This window comes from Lepus europaeus, chromosome 2, assembly GCF_033115175.1.
Source record: "Lepus europaeus isolate LE1 chromosome 2, mLepTim1.pri, whole genome shotgun sequence".
Taxonomy (NCBI): Eukaryota; Metazoa; Chordata; class Mammalia; order Lagomorpha; family Leporidae; genus Lepus; species Lepus europaeus.
The window spans coordinates 100055302-100070595 of record NC_084828.1 but is presented as its reverse complement, the minus strand read 5'-3'; the positions used below and the strand labels follow the sequence as shown (position 1 = coordinate 100070595).

General features: G+C 39.5%; 1 protein-coding gene across 7 annotated transcripts in view; it reads right to left on the bottom strand.

Annotated features, from left to right (window-relative positions):
* PEX5L (peroxisomal biogenesis factor 5 like) overlaps window positions 1–15294 on the bottom strand; it is a 198905-nt gene that overhangs the window by 53089 nt on the left and 130522 nt on the right. For all 7 annotated transcript variants that reach the window (XM_062177741.1, XM_062177757.1, XM_062177749.1 and 4 more), the window contains one exon: window positions 6700–6795. In XM_062177741.1, the coding sequence (XP_062033725.1) occupies window positions 6700–6795 (96 nt within the window). The remainder of the gene's footprint in view (window positions 1–6699; window positions 6796–15294) is intronic.

Genomic DNA, 15294 nt, shown 5'->3' with positions numbered 1-15294 from the left:
CTTAAAGTCTCTTGTCATCCACAGTTATATATGATTTGCTGCTCATAAAACTAAAGTGTTGTTGGTTTTGTGTTTAACTGTGCTCCTATAGGTTCCTATGGACTTTTTCCAGCCACTTCTATTGTATTCAGTACTTTGGGATGGCTCTGTAAACAGATGAAGCCAATGATGTATTAACAGTACCACCTGAGAGGAAGTATGGTTAACTGAGGTTACTAAAAACAAAAAGCAATTCAAATCAATTGGCAATTTACAAAAAGAGTTAAAGATTTTAAAAGCTATTATTAAAATTATATTGGTCTATTATGTTATGTTATATGTGTGTACATATTGTATGTCCACATGGGAAAATTTTATTAAGAGTTTTATTTTAAATGGCTTATAGATAAGATTGTCCATAAATTTAAGCTGCTAAAATCAATGAAAGATACATTTTAATTTGTGTGACCTGAATCTGTGTATCATATGTTTTAAACGTGTTGGTAGAAAGAAACTAAAAACATTTTATATGCTTGTGCTTAAGTTTACTGGTTAAACAAACTATACCATGTTAGATATTTAAGAGGTGTTTCCAAATACATGATTCTTAAAACTTATAGAAGGCATTGGACCTTCTGGTAAACATTTTCTTAAGTTGTTATCTAATGGTTGAAACTTTTTGCTAAGTATTCATGTAATATTGCTATTGTCAGCAAGCGATCTAGGACTTGCTCCCTCATTTCTCTATTCTAAGCCCAACTTGTTCTTTCATTTCTCTATTCTCTTCAAGGTAGGAAACTAATTCTATTATGAAGGAATCTGTAGGACACACAATTTAATCTTTAGACCTTATAAAAGAGATGGCTAACATTTTTCTGTAACAGCATAGCCAAAATAAGAGCTTAAATTGTAATTTCATAGCTAGATTTACTTCACCATCAGCGAAATAAACAGTAAGTAGAAAAAACCTCCCTTTCAGACCAAACGGAAAGAAAGTTTTAAAGTGAGAATACAATTTTCCTCATGGGCGTTGTCTACCTTAGAAAAACTACTACAGAACATGCCTGTGACTATAGACTTGTAGTTCAGGCCACCGCAGATTAGAGATGGGACTTGGGCACTCCCTTGACTTGCATCCTCTGGTCTGCTTTAACACAAACCAGGAGGAAAAGAAAGCTAGGCATCAGAAGCAATGGGTGGCAGGCCTATTAATGGCTGATCTGTATAGTGATCTGCCCTCAAGGAGACCCAACAGGCCAGTCTACTTCAGTGGCTTTCAATGTGGTAAGCCTGGGCTTCAGCAGAAGTCAGCTTGTGAAGAGCCCTGGCAGCTCTGCCAAGAGTTGGATCACTGGAAATGGACCTGCCCTGGAGTCGAAGGGTGCCCAGGTCAGAGCCACAGATCTTATTGGCTCTAAGCTGAAAAGACCTTCACTCAGCCCAGCTTCCACAGTGACCACCGCAGCTGAGGGGACTGCCAAGTAGGGTCAGCAACATTGCAGGCAGAACTTAAATTTCTTGTTAGAGATGCCACCTGCCTTTACCTGGCCAGCTCTCCTCCCAGGCCAGCTAAGTAATGAAAGTCAACAGGGTGCCTTCCCCTAGAGGTTCACACCTCCCTTAGGATATACCCCATGTGAAGAGATAGATAGGTCTGGGCCTCTTAACTTACAAGGCCTAAAGCCCACCAGATTATTATCAAGCCCCTTCTGTCAGGTTCTATTTGCCTCTCAATCAGAAAACCTAATTGTAGCTTAGACAGCACCTTTCTTAGCTCCTCTAATAATGACTCTGTCCTTTGTTCTAGGCCCTGTCTAGCGCACTTGGGCCTCATTCCTTTGTAATCATAACCTCTACTCTACCACCAATGGCTCTACTCCCAACCTGTGTGTACTGATGGTCCTCTTCCCCACTTAATGCTGTATAATTGTTCAGACCTGGTTAATGCCACTCTTAGGACCATTGGTTACTATCCTCACCCTGTCTTTTATTACCTTATCTAAATATGATCAGAGTTGGCGAACTTGGAAGGCTTCCATAGCCTTGGCAACTCATGACGGGAGCCTAGGGTGGTTATTGGCACCATAAACTAGAGTGTCAATTTGTTGTGTCAACAACAGGAGTCACTGTGCACTTGCTCCTCATGTGGGATCTCTGTCCTTAATGTGTTATACATTGTGATTTAATGCTATAACTAGTACTCAAACAGTATGTTTCACTTTGTGTTTCTATGTGGGTGCAAACTGTTGAAATCTTTACTTAATATATACTAAATTGATCTTCTGTATATAAAGAGAATTGAAAATGAATCTTGATGTGAATGGAAGGGGAGAGGGAGCGGGAGAGGGGTGGGTTGCGGGTGGGAGGGAAGTTATGGGGGGGAAGCCATTGTAATCCATAAGCTGTACATTGGAAATTTATATTCATTAAATAAAAGTAAAAAAAAAAAAGAAATTATGGGACACGTACTCTATAGAATATTATACAGCAGTCAAAAACAATGAAATCTGGTCATTTGCAACAAGATGGAGGAATCTGGAAAACATTATGCTGAGTGAATTAAGCCAGTCTTAAAGTGACAAATGTCATATGTTCTCCCTGATCAGCAACAACTAACTGAGCACCAAAGGGGAAACCTGTTGAAGTGAAATGGACACTATGAGAAACAGTGACTTGATCAGCTCTTGTGCTGACTGTTGATGTACAATGTAATACTTTATCCATTTTAGTATTTTTTCTTTGTTTTGTTCTAGTACTATTGATTGAACCCTTTAATTAACACACAGTTACTTTTAGGTGTTGAAATTTTAACTGAAAAGTGATCCCTTTTAAATATAAGAGTGGGAATAAGAGAGGGAGGAGATGTACAATTTGGGACATGCTCAATCCGACTTGCCCCAAATGGTGGAGTTAGAAACGTGCCAGGGGATTCCAATACAATCCCATCAAGGTGGCATGACCAATGCCATCTCACTAGTCCAAGTGATCATCTTCAGTTCACAATTGATCACACTGATAGGTCTAAGAGTCAAAGGGATCACACAAACAAGACTAGTGTCTGCTAATACTAACTGATAGAATCAAAAAGGGAGGGAACGATCCAACATGGGAAGCGGGAGACACAGCAGACCCGTAGAAGGGCAGATGTCCTAAATAGCACTCTGGCCTCAGAATCAGCCCTTAAGGCATTTGGATCTGGCTGAAGAGCCCATGAGAGTATTTTAGGCATGGAAAGCCAAGATACTGTGGAAAAAAAAAAAGAAGACCTAAATGAAAGATCTCTGTGAGTGAGATCCTAGTGGAAAGAACGGGCCATCAAAGAAGGAGGTACCTTTCTCTGAAGGGAGGAGAGAACTTCCACTTTGATTATGACCCTGTTGGAATAAGATCGAAGTTGGTGAACGCAAAAGGCTTCCATAGCCCTGGCAACTCATGACTAGAGCCTAGGGAGATTACTGACGCCATGAACAATAGTGTCAAATTGTTAAGTCAACAGGAGTTACTGTGTACTTTCATCTCATGTGGGATCTCTCCTTAATGTGTTGTCCAATGTGAAATACTGCTATAACTAGTACTGAAACAGTATTTTACACTTTGTGTTTCTGTGTGGGTGCAAACTGTTGAAAGCTTACTTAATATATGCTAAATTGATCTTCTGTATATAAAGATAATTGAAAATGAATCTTGATGTGAATGGAATGGGAGAGGGAGCGGGAGATGGGGGCCGTTCGAGTGGGATGGAAATTATGGGTGGGGGGAAGCCAATGTAATTCATAAACTGTATTTTGGAAATTTATATTTACTAAATAAAAAAAATTATGCATTATGGAACACATGCATTTTCTTTTCAAATTTCAACTATTTAAAACAATTATGCAGATAAAATCTTGCAAATGTTTATAATTACATCTGTAGGATAAATTCCAAGAAGTGGTTGAGTCAATAGGTATGTATGTTTCCAAGACCTTTTGACGCATATTATTATATTTTCTTCTGTGAATGTAGATGATAGTCTGGGTAGGTATGATGTATGGAGGTACACTACTGACATATGTGAGAAGGTTTGTGGGCATGACTTATCATCAGCTTAGTGTAAATATTTTACCTTTCCGGCAACTCTCTTTTTCTTCACACTTGTCCACACCTTCTGGTAGGCATCATCTCTCCTCTTTTTTAGGGAGCCTTCTCAGTACCAGGCATCCAGCTGAGCAAGTTTGCTTATGGATTTATGATTTGCTAGGAATTTTGTATTTGCCATTCTTTTCAGTTGAAGCCATGAAATCATAGTGGTTTAATATATGAGAAATCCAAGCCCTTCATCTTATAGATGACATGAAACCAAAGTAAAGCTTACTGGTGACTTGTCCAAGTTGGTCCTCTGGTCCCTCCTATTGTCAGACAGCTAATTAAGGCTGGTTCATTTCATTGTCTGTAGTTCAGCAGCCATTACGGGTGAGCAGCCAACAATGTATGCTGAGTGAATTGCAATCTCAAATAATTTACAGCCTCCTAGGGTTTTGTGGCTAGAGAGGACCAGAGAGGTGTGGATACTGGGACCTAGCTTGGCTAATGATGTCATGTAGCTTTTAGAGTCAAGTTGGAATAACCACTCGGGCCCCGAGAGTGACAAGAAGACAAGGCTTGGTGGGCTGAGGTAGGGATCCTGTAGAGAAAGGCTGAAACCAATTTTGCTTTGCTCCAGGGAGGGCAAAACCAAGACCAGGCAAAATTAGAAGTCATGGTAAGCCAATTTCAGTACTATATAAAGAAGAGCTTTTTGAAATTAGTACTATCCAAAACTGGAATGATTTTCTTGAAAAGAAATGGGTTGTCCCTAATTGGGTATTTAAGTAGCAACAGGGTAATAAAATTTCGAATGTTTGAAAAGAAACTTTTTTTTAACTTTATGTGCCTGGCAGGGATAGATGACTTATAAGGGTTCTACCAAAATTAAGATTAAATGAGTTTGTGAATATCTGTATATTTGTATCTTGATAGAGATATAGGTATTTTTTCCTTGCTGATCTATTACTTCCTAATTCAGTATGTTGGGTGTGAATCCATTATCTTTCTTATTACAAACAAGGATACATAAATTCTAATGTCTTTCCTGACCCAAGATTCTGTTTCTAAATAATCTTTTTAGTGCTGTTCAATGTGCTACACACAATAGGAGTTCAAAAAATACATTTAAATTAGCTTTTAAGTCTGGAAAATCCACATTTAAAATAAATTGAGCTACAAGTTCCTTGCATTTAAATCATTTGATTGAACTCAGCTGGTCTCATCCGAATTTACTAGTGGATCATGCTCAAGAGTACTAAATATTCATTAGCTTTTTTAATTAAAAAAGGTTAAAAATAATAGAAAAAATTGGAATCAATTTCACTGTGGTGGCATAACAGTGTTCTCTTATTGGATTTCTGAATGGCGATATGAAATTATGACCGGAATTCTTTCCTCGTAAAGAATCCTTTTAATATTAAACTGCAAATATGAGTCTGACTTTATTGCACCTCAAGCATAGAATTATTTAAAGACCACCCATAGTATAACCATTTCATACAAATCCCAGCGATAAGATAGCCATGTAAATGAATCATATTCCAAGAGTGCTTTCAATTTTCAAGATTTTGCATCAATAACAGACATGACGTTTCCAACAAGCGCACCCTTGAGCTGAGAGGAACGCTCTGCTCTCAGATAGCAATCTAGCAAGCTCTGATGAGTGTTGGTGGAGGCAGCTGTGATGCACTCCCCATTCCAACCAGGAAGGAACTGGATAAAAAACAAACAGCAGAGGTTGCTCTTTGTTTGGCTTATCTTCCTTTCTCCTTTCCTCTCTCTCTCTAATGCATTGTGGCATTGTGGCTGAGTGGGTAAAGCTGATGCTTGCAATGCCGGCATCCCATATGGACACTGGTTTTATTCCTGGCTGCTCCATTTCTGATCCAGCTCCCTGCTAATGTGCCTGGAAAAGCAAGGGGAAGATAGCCCAAGTGCTTAGGCCTCTGCACCCACATGGGAGACCTGGAGGAAGCTCCTGGCTCCTGGCTTTGGCCTGGCCCAGCCCTGGCTGTTGTAGCCATTTGGGAAATGAACCAGTGGATGGAAGATCTCTTTCTCTCTTGGTCTCCCCCGCCACTCTCTGTAACTGTGTCTTTCAAATAAATAAAAATAAATCTTTAAAAAAAGATGGCAAAATATGAAAATTGAAATCAAATATTTTATTTGATTTACCAATTATGTTCTGGACATTCTTAATAAATAAAAAAGTATGCTCAAGTCAAGAGAGGCTAACCTTTTGCTAGAATGTTCCAGCCATGCCCCCTTCCCACTCAGTTAGGAAAATACGCAATATCTCAGGAGCAGCAAGACTTTCTGTATTTCACCTTGTGCTAGATACTAGAGAGGTAAAAATGACAGGCATGGACTCTGGCCTCACAGGGGCACAGCAAATGCATGGCATTGATTCACCCCAGAACCTGAGTCTGTCTGACCCATGACTCCAGACAATCATTGTTAATCTACCACATAATTGGAGAAAGAGATGACATCCAATTTTTATCCCTGGTGGGAAATCAAAGGTTCTCATTCTGACAATCACGGTTACTTCACATCTATAAAGTAAGACTCATTATATAATACACTAGCGTTTGATTTTTTTTTTTTTTGAATGCCACTCTCAGAAAACACCAGCTTTTTTTTTTTTAAAGTTACCTCCACTGCTGCTTTTGCCCTTTCAAATTCCTCCTCCAAGGAGTGGTTTCTAGAAAGTAATGCACTTCCCCAGCGATGTTCTTTTGTCAGTCGAGCCTGAAATAAACCAAATACATAATGTGTAATATTAGAATTGTATGACATTAACATTGAAGTACTTTTCCTTTTCTCATCTCAGTTCCCTAGAGTTCAAGAAGCAACTGTGATTGGTGTCAGTTTTGGAGTACTTGGCAGCCATGGGGTTGCCCAAACTGGGGTGGTGTCAAATCGTGTGAGCCTGCATGCCAGATTCTTTCAGCAAGGGCTCCCAGGCCCTCTCGTGTTAAAGCCAGGCCTCATCTCCCAAAGAGCCCACTTGAAGTGTCCAGATTCCAGCAATAATATTTTAGTAGGCTCTCCAAATAATTCTGATACGCAGGTAGGAGGGAGGCTCTGCATGGGAAAGCTTGATGTAGAAATTGATATGTGAGCCTTCAGCTTGTTAGAACAGCCTCAGGCAAACATGAGAGCTGTTGGGGCGGAAGGGCAGCTTCCAGGCCCTTCTCCTAATGCATCCGGCAGATTCCCAAGCACAGGACTCTGCCTTTCCTCTCTTCTGCCCCCTTTCTCAGGCTACTTCTCTCTGTTTCATAATGAGTTACTTAGAGAAAGTAATTTCTGATAAGAGCCAACAGGCAATGTGATACACAACTTAGCTAAATGCAGACATTTCAGGAAGAACTTCTCCTGATAGTCTGTTGTAAAAAAAAAAAGGGATTAATTCTAATTTCACAAAACAGATGTCTTTAAAAAATCATGAAAAATAAGAGGTTTACTTCTAGGTTCTTTTATTTGCAATTACCCATCTATTTACATATTGTTCTCAGTAATGAGAATATTAGTAATGTGTTTCAAAAATGTTTTGAAATGTACATGGAATTCCATTGTGCAGCTTCTCTCCACTCAGCAAGTCTGTGCCTTTAGTATTTAGAGATCTACCTTGTCCTTTCCCCCAGGATTTCCCATTAAGGAAAATCCAACTGTTCTCTGTGGAATTTTCTCCCACTCCACTGTGGAACCCATGAGGCTGAGGATTCTTTCTGGTGAGTTTTGTACCCCTGTACCTAGCACAGGGTCCTATGAGCGAGGCCTGGGGGAGCAGGAGGAGAGGGATTGAATCCTTCACACCGTTTTATTGCAAAGCCAGCATGCGCTGGGGTGGGTGGGTGACTTCACGGCCACCAGGTGTTAGCCTGCCCCACAGCAGGGATGTCCATGTTGGCTTCAGTGGGAATTACTTGAACAGGCCCAGGCCCCTCCCCAGACACACTCAGTAACTGCAGGGGGCCTGGGGCATCAGAAGTTTGCCAAGCTCCTCAGTGACTGCAAAGCAGTCGTGCTTGAAAATCGCTGTTCTATAGCAAAACACGGCCCTTTCCAAAGCAGCTACACAGCTCAGCGGCTTTCTACCCAGCCTCCACCTTCATGGTCCTCAAAGCACAACAGTAGGCCCTGGGCTCACTACAGACCAGATCCTGCTCTCTCCTGCGATTCATCTTGTCTTTTTCATAAACCTATGAGATAGGCATTATCATCTGCTCCATTTTCATGATGATGACCCTGAGGCACAGCGAGCTTAGTTAACTGCCACAATCAGAGTGCTTGGGTTCCAATCCTTGCTTCACTTCCAGTTCCAGCTCCCTGCTACTGTGCACCCTGGGAAGCAGCAGATGAGGTCTCCAGTAGTCGGATCCCTAACACCCATGAGGAACACTTGGATTGAGTTCCAGGCTCCTGGTGTCACCCTGGCGTATCTCTGTTGTTGATGGTATTTAGGAACTCAACCAGCAGATAGGAGATCGTTATCTGTCTGTATCTGTCTCAGTCTCTCTGCCTTTGGAATAAATAAAAATAAAGAAAACGAAAGTGAGACTGACCAACACACCATCCTGGCAATCAGGGTTTTAGAGCCAGATTAATACAAGATAATAAAAATTATTTTTTGTACTCCAGTTTGTGGCAGCAAATTAATATTCATTGGAGAAGTAAAAGAAGCTGAATTAACCTTGACATAGTCCAAAAAATTAAATTTCTTTGAAACCAGGAATACCATATTTAGTTTCAGAGTAAATAATTAATTCAAAATCTTCCTGAATTAGATTGAATTAAATTGAATTGAACAATACTAAATAGATTTCTGTTCAATAGGATGGAAAGATAAATGTCAACAGGTTGCTATAAATCATAAGGAAAAATTATGAGAGGCATATTTTGTAAATGGTGCTATATGCCTTCATATGGTTAGCAATAGTATGAATTAATGCAACTGTTGGATTGTGGCTAATATTTTTTTGTTTGGAAATTATATAGTACCTGAGATTTACAAGTGGAATCTAGGAAAACTGAACTCACATAAGCAGAAAGGAGAATGGTAGTTACAAGGAGCCGGGAGGTTGGGGGGGGATGTTTTTCAAATGATGTTAAATTTCATTTGGAAAGGAAGAATAAGTCCAAGAGGTGTACTGTATGACATGGTGACTAGAGTTAACAGCAATGTAACTAACCTAACTGACAATCACTCAGAGTAGATTTTTAAGTGTGGTTGCCACAAAAATACACGTGAGGCAATGCATATGTTAACTGGCTAAGATTGAGCCATTCCACTAGTAGGGTAAACATAATTCAAAATGTCACATTGTTAAATCAACAACAGGAGTCACTGTGCACTTACTCCCCATGTAGGATCTCTATCCTTCATGTGTTGTACTATGTGAATTAACGGTAAAACTAGTATTCAAACAGTACTTGGTGTGTCTGTGCAGGTACAATCTGTTGAAATCTTTACTTAGTATATACTAAGTTGATCTTCTGTATGTAAAGGTAATTAAAAATGAATCTTACTGAAGAATGGGATGGGAGAGGGAGTAGGAGATGGGATGATTTGTGGGTGGGTGGGAGGTTATGGGGGAAAAAACTGCTATAATCCAAAATTTGTACTTTCAAAATTTATTTATAAAAGTTTTCTTTAAAAAATAAAGTAAAAAATAAAACAAAAACATCATATTGTACATGATAAGTACATACAATTTCTACCTGCCCATTAAAAACAATAAAAAAAGAGAAGTAAACATTGTGCATTTATATTATGTTATGAGTGACCCATGAATGGCATTAGAAAAAGAGGAAGCACTAAAATATTTCTGGCCCAGGGCACTTCCTTATTTCAGCAGGCACATGTCACCAGTGCAATACGATCTGCCTTTCTTATGAAGCTTGACCTAACAGAATTCCATTACTGTCTCTGGCTTCTTCCCTTCATCAAAGTTTCACGACCCTTTAGGATTATGAATCACGGGGTAGAAAGGGCACCATATATCAGGCAGAAGAGGCAGACGCTCGCTCACTCAGGATTCTAGGCTTATGGTTCATTTCCTCTTTACACTTGACACAGCAAGTGCAAATAGAATCTTACTGTGCAAATGAAATTTTATTTTGATAGTACAATTACTATTTAGGGAAATGCTATTTTCCACATTGCTAGAAAGACCTTAGGTTATTACTAAGACAAGTGTTATCTCACATTTTGAAACTGTTGATTTGCCCAAGGAGGCAAAAGATAAATGCTATAAAATATAGGTAAATACTGAATGTAAACAGAGGCAGTTTTCAAACTGAGATTAGTGTGCAATCAAAAATTCGGAAACTTTTCTGCACTTTTGCGATGTGCCTCAACATGCTGGTTGTGAACTGAGAATGAAATATAGGTTATATAATATCTGGTAAAGATCAGCCTATCTTTCACCCAGGATGTATAATTTTTGGCTCACCTAACTTCATTATGGGAAAAACTGTAATACAAGAAAACATGTAAATAATGCTTGTAAACTGTCGATATTGCTTAGCATTTAAATAGTTGTATTTAAGTAGGTGTAAATAGGTGTAGGATTTAAATAGGTGTGAACAGAGCAATCACACCCATATGTTTGAATTGTAGTTGTTTAGATAGCACATGGTCCAAAAGTCAGGGGCATCAGAATCACCTGAGCTTGCTAAAAATGAAGATCATTGGGCCTCCCCTGAAGGGTTTTGAATCAGCAGGTCTGGGGTGAGGCCTCAGCAGCTGCATATCTGACAGGTTCTCAAGTGCTACTGACTCTGTGGTGCCTCTCAGGACCACACACAGAACCCCTGATCTGGATCCTGGCATTCTGTGCAGGCAGGCAAAACGCTGGAGTGCACACACGTCCTCTAAGGAGGACATTTCTTTTCTCGCTTACATGATTTGGAAAATGCTCCATAGCTACAGCAACCTTCTGGAAATACCTTGGTTTTAAAAGTGGCACTTTAATGGATTCAAGCTAATTGGATTTTGGAGTATTACATTCTCCAAAGAAGAAAGCAGTTAGCTTCCCCAGCTGTTGATTGTTGAGGATGACAAGCACTAGGGAATGAGAAAGAAGAAAGACTTTAATAACTCTTTAAAAGGAATGTTGTGTTCTATTCTCTTTATCCAAGATTATGATTGTGATCAAAATTCTGATTTGAAAATTACTGTATTTATGTCTGTGGTTGTCCTGCACAGCTCTGTTAGCTAACCACTGGGTCAGTCATTCACAGCTTCTTATACAAGTCCCTTTATGTTATTGTTGGAGAGCTCCCACCAAAATACATTTAAAAAGGCCAGTGTTCTTTAAAAGAAATATGCTTACCCATAAAAAAAGACGTTGGGTGACGGTATAACATGGTTGTTAAAAGCACAGTAACTGGGGAAGGGGGATGGCACTGTGGCCTAGTGGGTAAAGCCACTGTCTGTAATGCCAGCAACCTATATGGGCAACAGTTCGAGTCCCGGTTGCTCTACTTCTGATCTAGCTCTCTACTATGGCTTGGGAAAACAGTAGAGGATGGCCCAAGTCCTTGGGCACCTGCATCCACATGGGAGAACTGGAAGGGGCTCCAGGTTCTTGGCTTTGGATTGGCCCAGCTCTGGCCTTTGTGGCCATTTGGGGAATGAACCAGCAGATGGAAGACCTCTTTCTGTCTCTCTGCCTTTCTCTAACTCTGCCTTTCGTATATTCACTAGTAGAGTCCCTATAAGAACTAAGTACAATAATGAATGCCAACACATGTGCCTGGTACATAGTAAATGTGCAATAAAACTTGACTTTGGTTAATATTGTCTGTTAGTGTTTCCTAGATGTGTTTAGCAATCACTAACAAATCTCTGTGTTTAGAATTTTTTGCTTCATAGTTGATGAACCAGATTATTTAAATACTTAAACAGATAATTTAAATTTTTATCTCATGAGATGCTCAGAATTTTTTTTTTCTTAGTCAAAAGACGTGTAAAGATGGAAAGGATACAATAAAAGCTGTCCCTCATGTGTTAGGAGCAAATTCCTAGAGCTTTGCATAAGGTGTGGCAACACAGGATCCTTGTCTCCATTCAACTACAAAATTCTACATTGCAGAAGATCAAGGTAAATAAGTACTTGTTTCAAAAAAGCAATGGATAATCTACTATCAGTCATAACTAAAAGCTACTATTGAGAAACTAGCTTAGACTTGCCAAAAATAAAATTTCTCCTATTTCCCCTTCCCTTTATGAATCATCAGCTGTTACTTCAAACTGTTAAATTTGACAAATGTTGTTATTTTCTCCTCTGGTCAGCATTCCATTACTTTTCTTTTTTATTCAACAAATGTTTGTTGAGGACGTACTATGTCCAGATTTTCTGCTATGCTGAGAATGATCTTCCAGATTTCTTCCTGTCCTTACTGCCGTCTTTTCTTTGTCCTTTCTTTCTGCCTTTGTTTCCTTCTGTTCTCACTGAGAGTGCAACGTGTGTGTGTGTGTGTGTGTGTGTTTGAGGGAGGGGACTGGAGAGGAAAGGGGTGTTGATATGGTTCCTGGACGACTGTCTTCCAACAAACAAAACAACTAATACTAATAGTGTATCTCATTGTCTCTTTTAGACATAAAGATCTTGATACTTATAATCTAACTCATCTTTCTTTTTCACTGTCTTCCTTGTGATTTTACCCATAGTAGACATATAACCCATTTGCTGAGCTGAAATGGAATGAAAGGGAAGACATCAGCATTTCTAAAAGTAAGGAATGGTGAATGACCTTGGGAGGGGAAGGCATAACATTGTGACTCGCCTCATAATAATAGATAATAGATAATAATCATAATTTGTTTTACAAAGTTTCTGGAAGAAAATGACAAATATTCTTTAAAATTGCTTGACTCATACCAGCACTATTCAAGGTAGTAATAACCAGAGTTTGCAATGAGCAGAGAAATAGTTTGTGACTCATTCCAGGTGGCTAAGCAAGATGCGGCTGATAGGAGCTGGTCTGTGGTTAAGAACCAGGCCTTTAGAGCTGAGAGGTGTGGTTTGAATCCTGGCCGCTCCTCTCCAGTTGCATCACCTTGGGGACATTATTTCTGCTAAGATGCATTTTTCACTGATGGAATGGGGGATATTATTAGCTCCCAAGGTTATTGTAAGTATTTCAAATAATACATGAGAAATATCATCTCATATTACACACATAAAGTGTGTAATAGATGACAGCTAACAACATGCATTGCCTTTAACATTACTCACTAAACAACATAGAAGGCATATGTACATAAAACTTATTTTTTTCTGATTTGAGCTGAAGTTTCAATTGTTCTGGCTTGGAATTATGACTATATGAAAGGAAGCTTTGGCTGTGCCAAAGTCAGCAAAATCAGCAAATTATATAATTGTGACTAAGCATTTGGAGAGCCTGGCTGCAGCACCTTCTGGTGAAATCTAACTTAGATTTGCAAGAGATATCTTGGAGCAACTCTTCCAGTGTCCAGACTTGAAAAAGAAATGTTGAACTATCATGCTCCAGCAGGAGCTGGATTCTTTTGTCCCCATCAGTCACTATCTTAACCTACTTATGGAAAAATCTAATTTTACATGATTCCTTCTGTGTTTTTCTTGAATTCTTCAAATACATTCTAATTTTTCAGATTGCATGGTTTCCTTAAACATTTAACCACAGAGAACAGTGATCACAAAGTCTACATGCGTCAAGAAAGCTTATTCTTAAGTATATAGAGATTAAAATATTTATTATAATTTCCTGCCACTGAATTGTTTCTTCAAAACTCTATTTGAAAGAGACTGTATTTATGTTTTTCTCTTTTCCTATCTTGAAAATGAAAATGAAAAAAATAAGAATTCTTCATATGGTAATCTTCTGGTTTTCCTTGTGATTCTGAAGTATTATTTGTTTTTTTTTTAAAGATTTATTTATTTATTTGAAAGTCGGAGTTACACAGAGAGAGAAGGAGAGGCAGAGAGAGAGAGAGAGAGAGAAAGAGAGATAGAGAGAGAAAGGGGTCTTCCAGCCGCTGGTTCACTCCCCAATTGGCTGCAACAGAGCTGCGCTGATCCAAAGCCAGGAGCCACCCCAAAGCCAGGAGTCAGGAGCTTCTTCCCAGTCTCCCACATGGGTGCAGGGACCCAAGGACTTGGGCCATCTTCTACTGTTTTCCCAGGCCATAGCAGAGAGCTGGATTGGGAGTGGGGCAGCCGGGACTCGAACCAGTGCCCACATGGGATGCTGGCACAGCAGGCGGCAGCTTTACCCACTACGCCACAGCGCCGGCCCCTGAAGTATTATTTTTAAATGGGGCTTGTAAGTAGCCTATCATCTGTTGAGCCACCACCTAGGATAATTGGTGTTGACTTGAAAGAGAAGAAAACATTTCCTTTATTTTCCAGTGAACCATCTGAGTGTTAGTGGAGCAGTGCTGGTGAGCTGAATTGGTTTATTTGAATGGTGTGTGAGTCAGTTTTAAGTTGAATTTTTATATCACCTTCATCATCATAATCCTGTACCAAAATAAAGAGATCATGTACCATATCTCAAAGTAGCATGCTTCTAAAAGTAAATATATCCTTTTCTCTCTTATTACAAGGAGATTAATCAGCCTGTGTTCTTGCTGCTCCGCTGGAGTTACTTGATCTTCCAGATGAAGTATTAAATCCCCAATTCATGCAATTTTGCTAATTTGATCACTGGGTGGAATCAAAACTAGGAGACTGTGAGTTTCCACAGTTGAGGCAAATCTAGATATACATTCAATATTTCTTTAAAATGATTAAATTAAATGATAAATGCCTTGCAAATAAACGACAACCCTCTAAAAGTATTCACTAAGATGTATCTTGACAGAGAACGCTCATGATGCTTCTTCAGCTATGTTTTGGAAGACAAGGAGTCTCATGGAGATTTTCCAGAGTACTTTGTGTTTGCTCAAAGCAAGGCACGCTGGGGGTGTGCGGCAGGACAGTGTGGTGGGATGGACTCAGACAACCAGCAGGAGAGTAGCAGTCACTGGAATAATAAGATAAATGCACTGTGGGTTTCCATGGCAACCAGGGACCCCAGCTGTTCCTCTGCCCCACCCCAGCTCAGGGTAGAACAACCCACCGGTGCCAAGTCCCACTCTGCTTTAGAAATCAAGGTGTTATTGCTACATTAAATTGTTCCAAGGATTCCAGTTTATGAAACAGTACCACTTACTTTACCCGAGTCTATGTCTCTAATGCACTTATCAAGAAA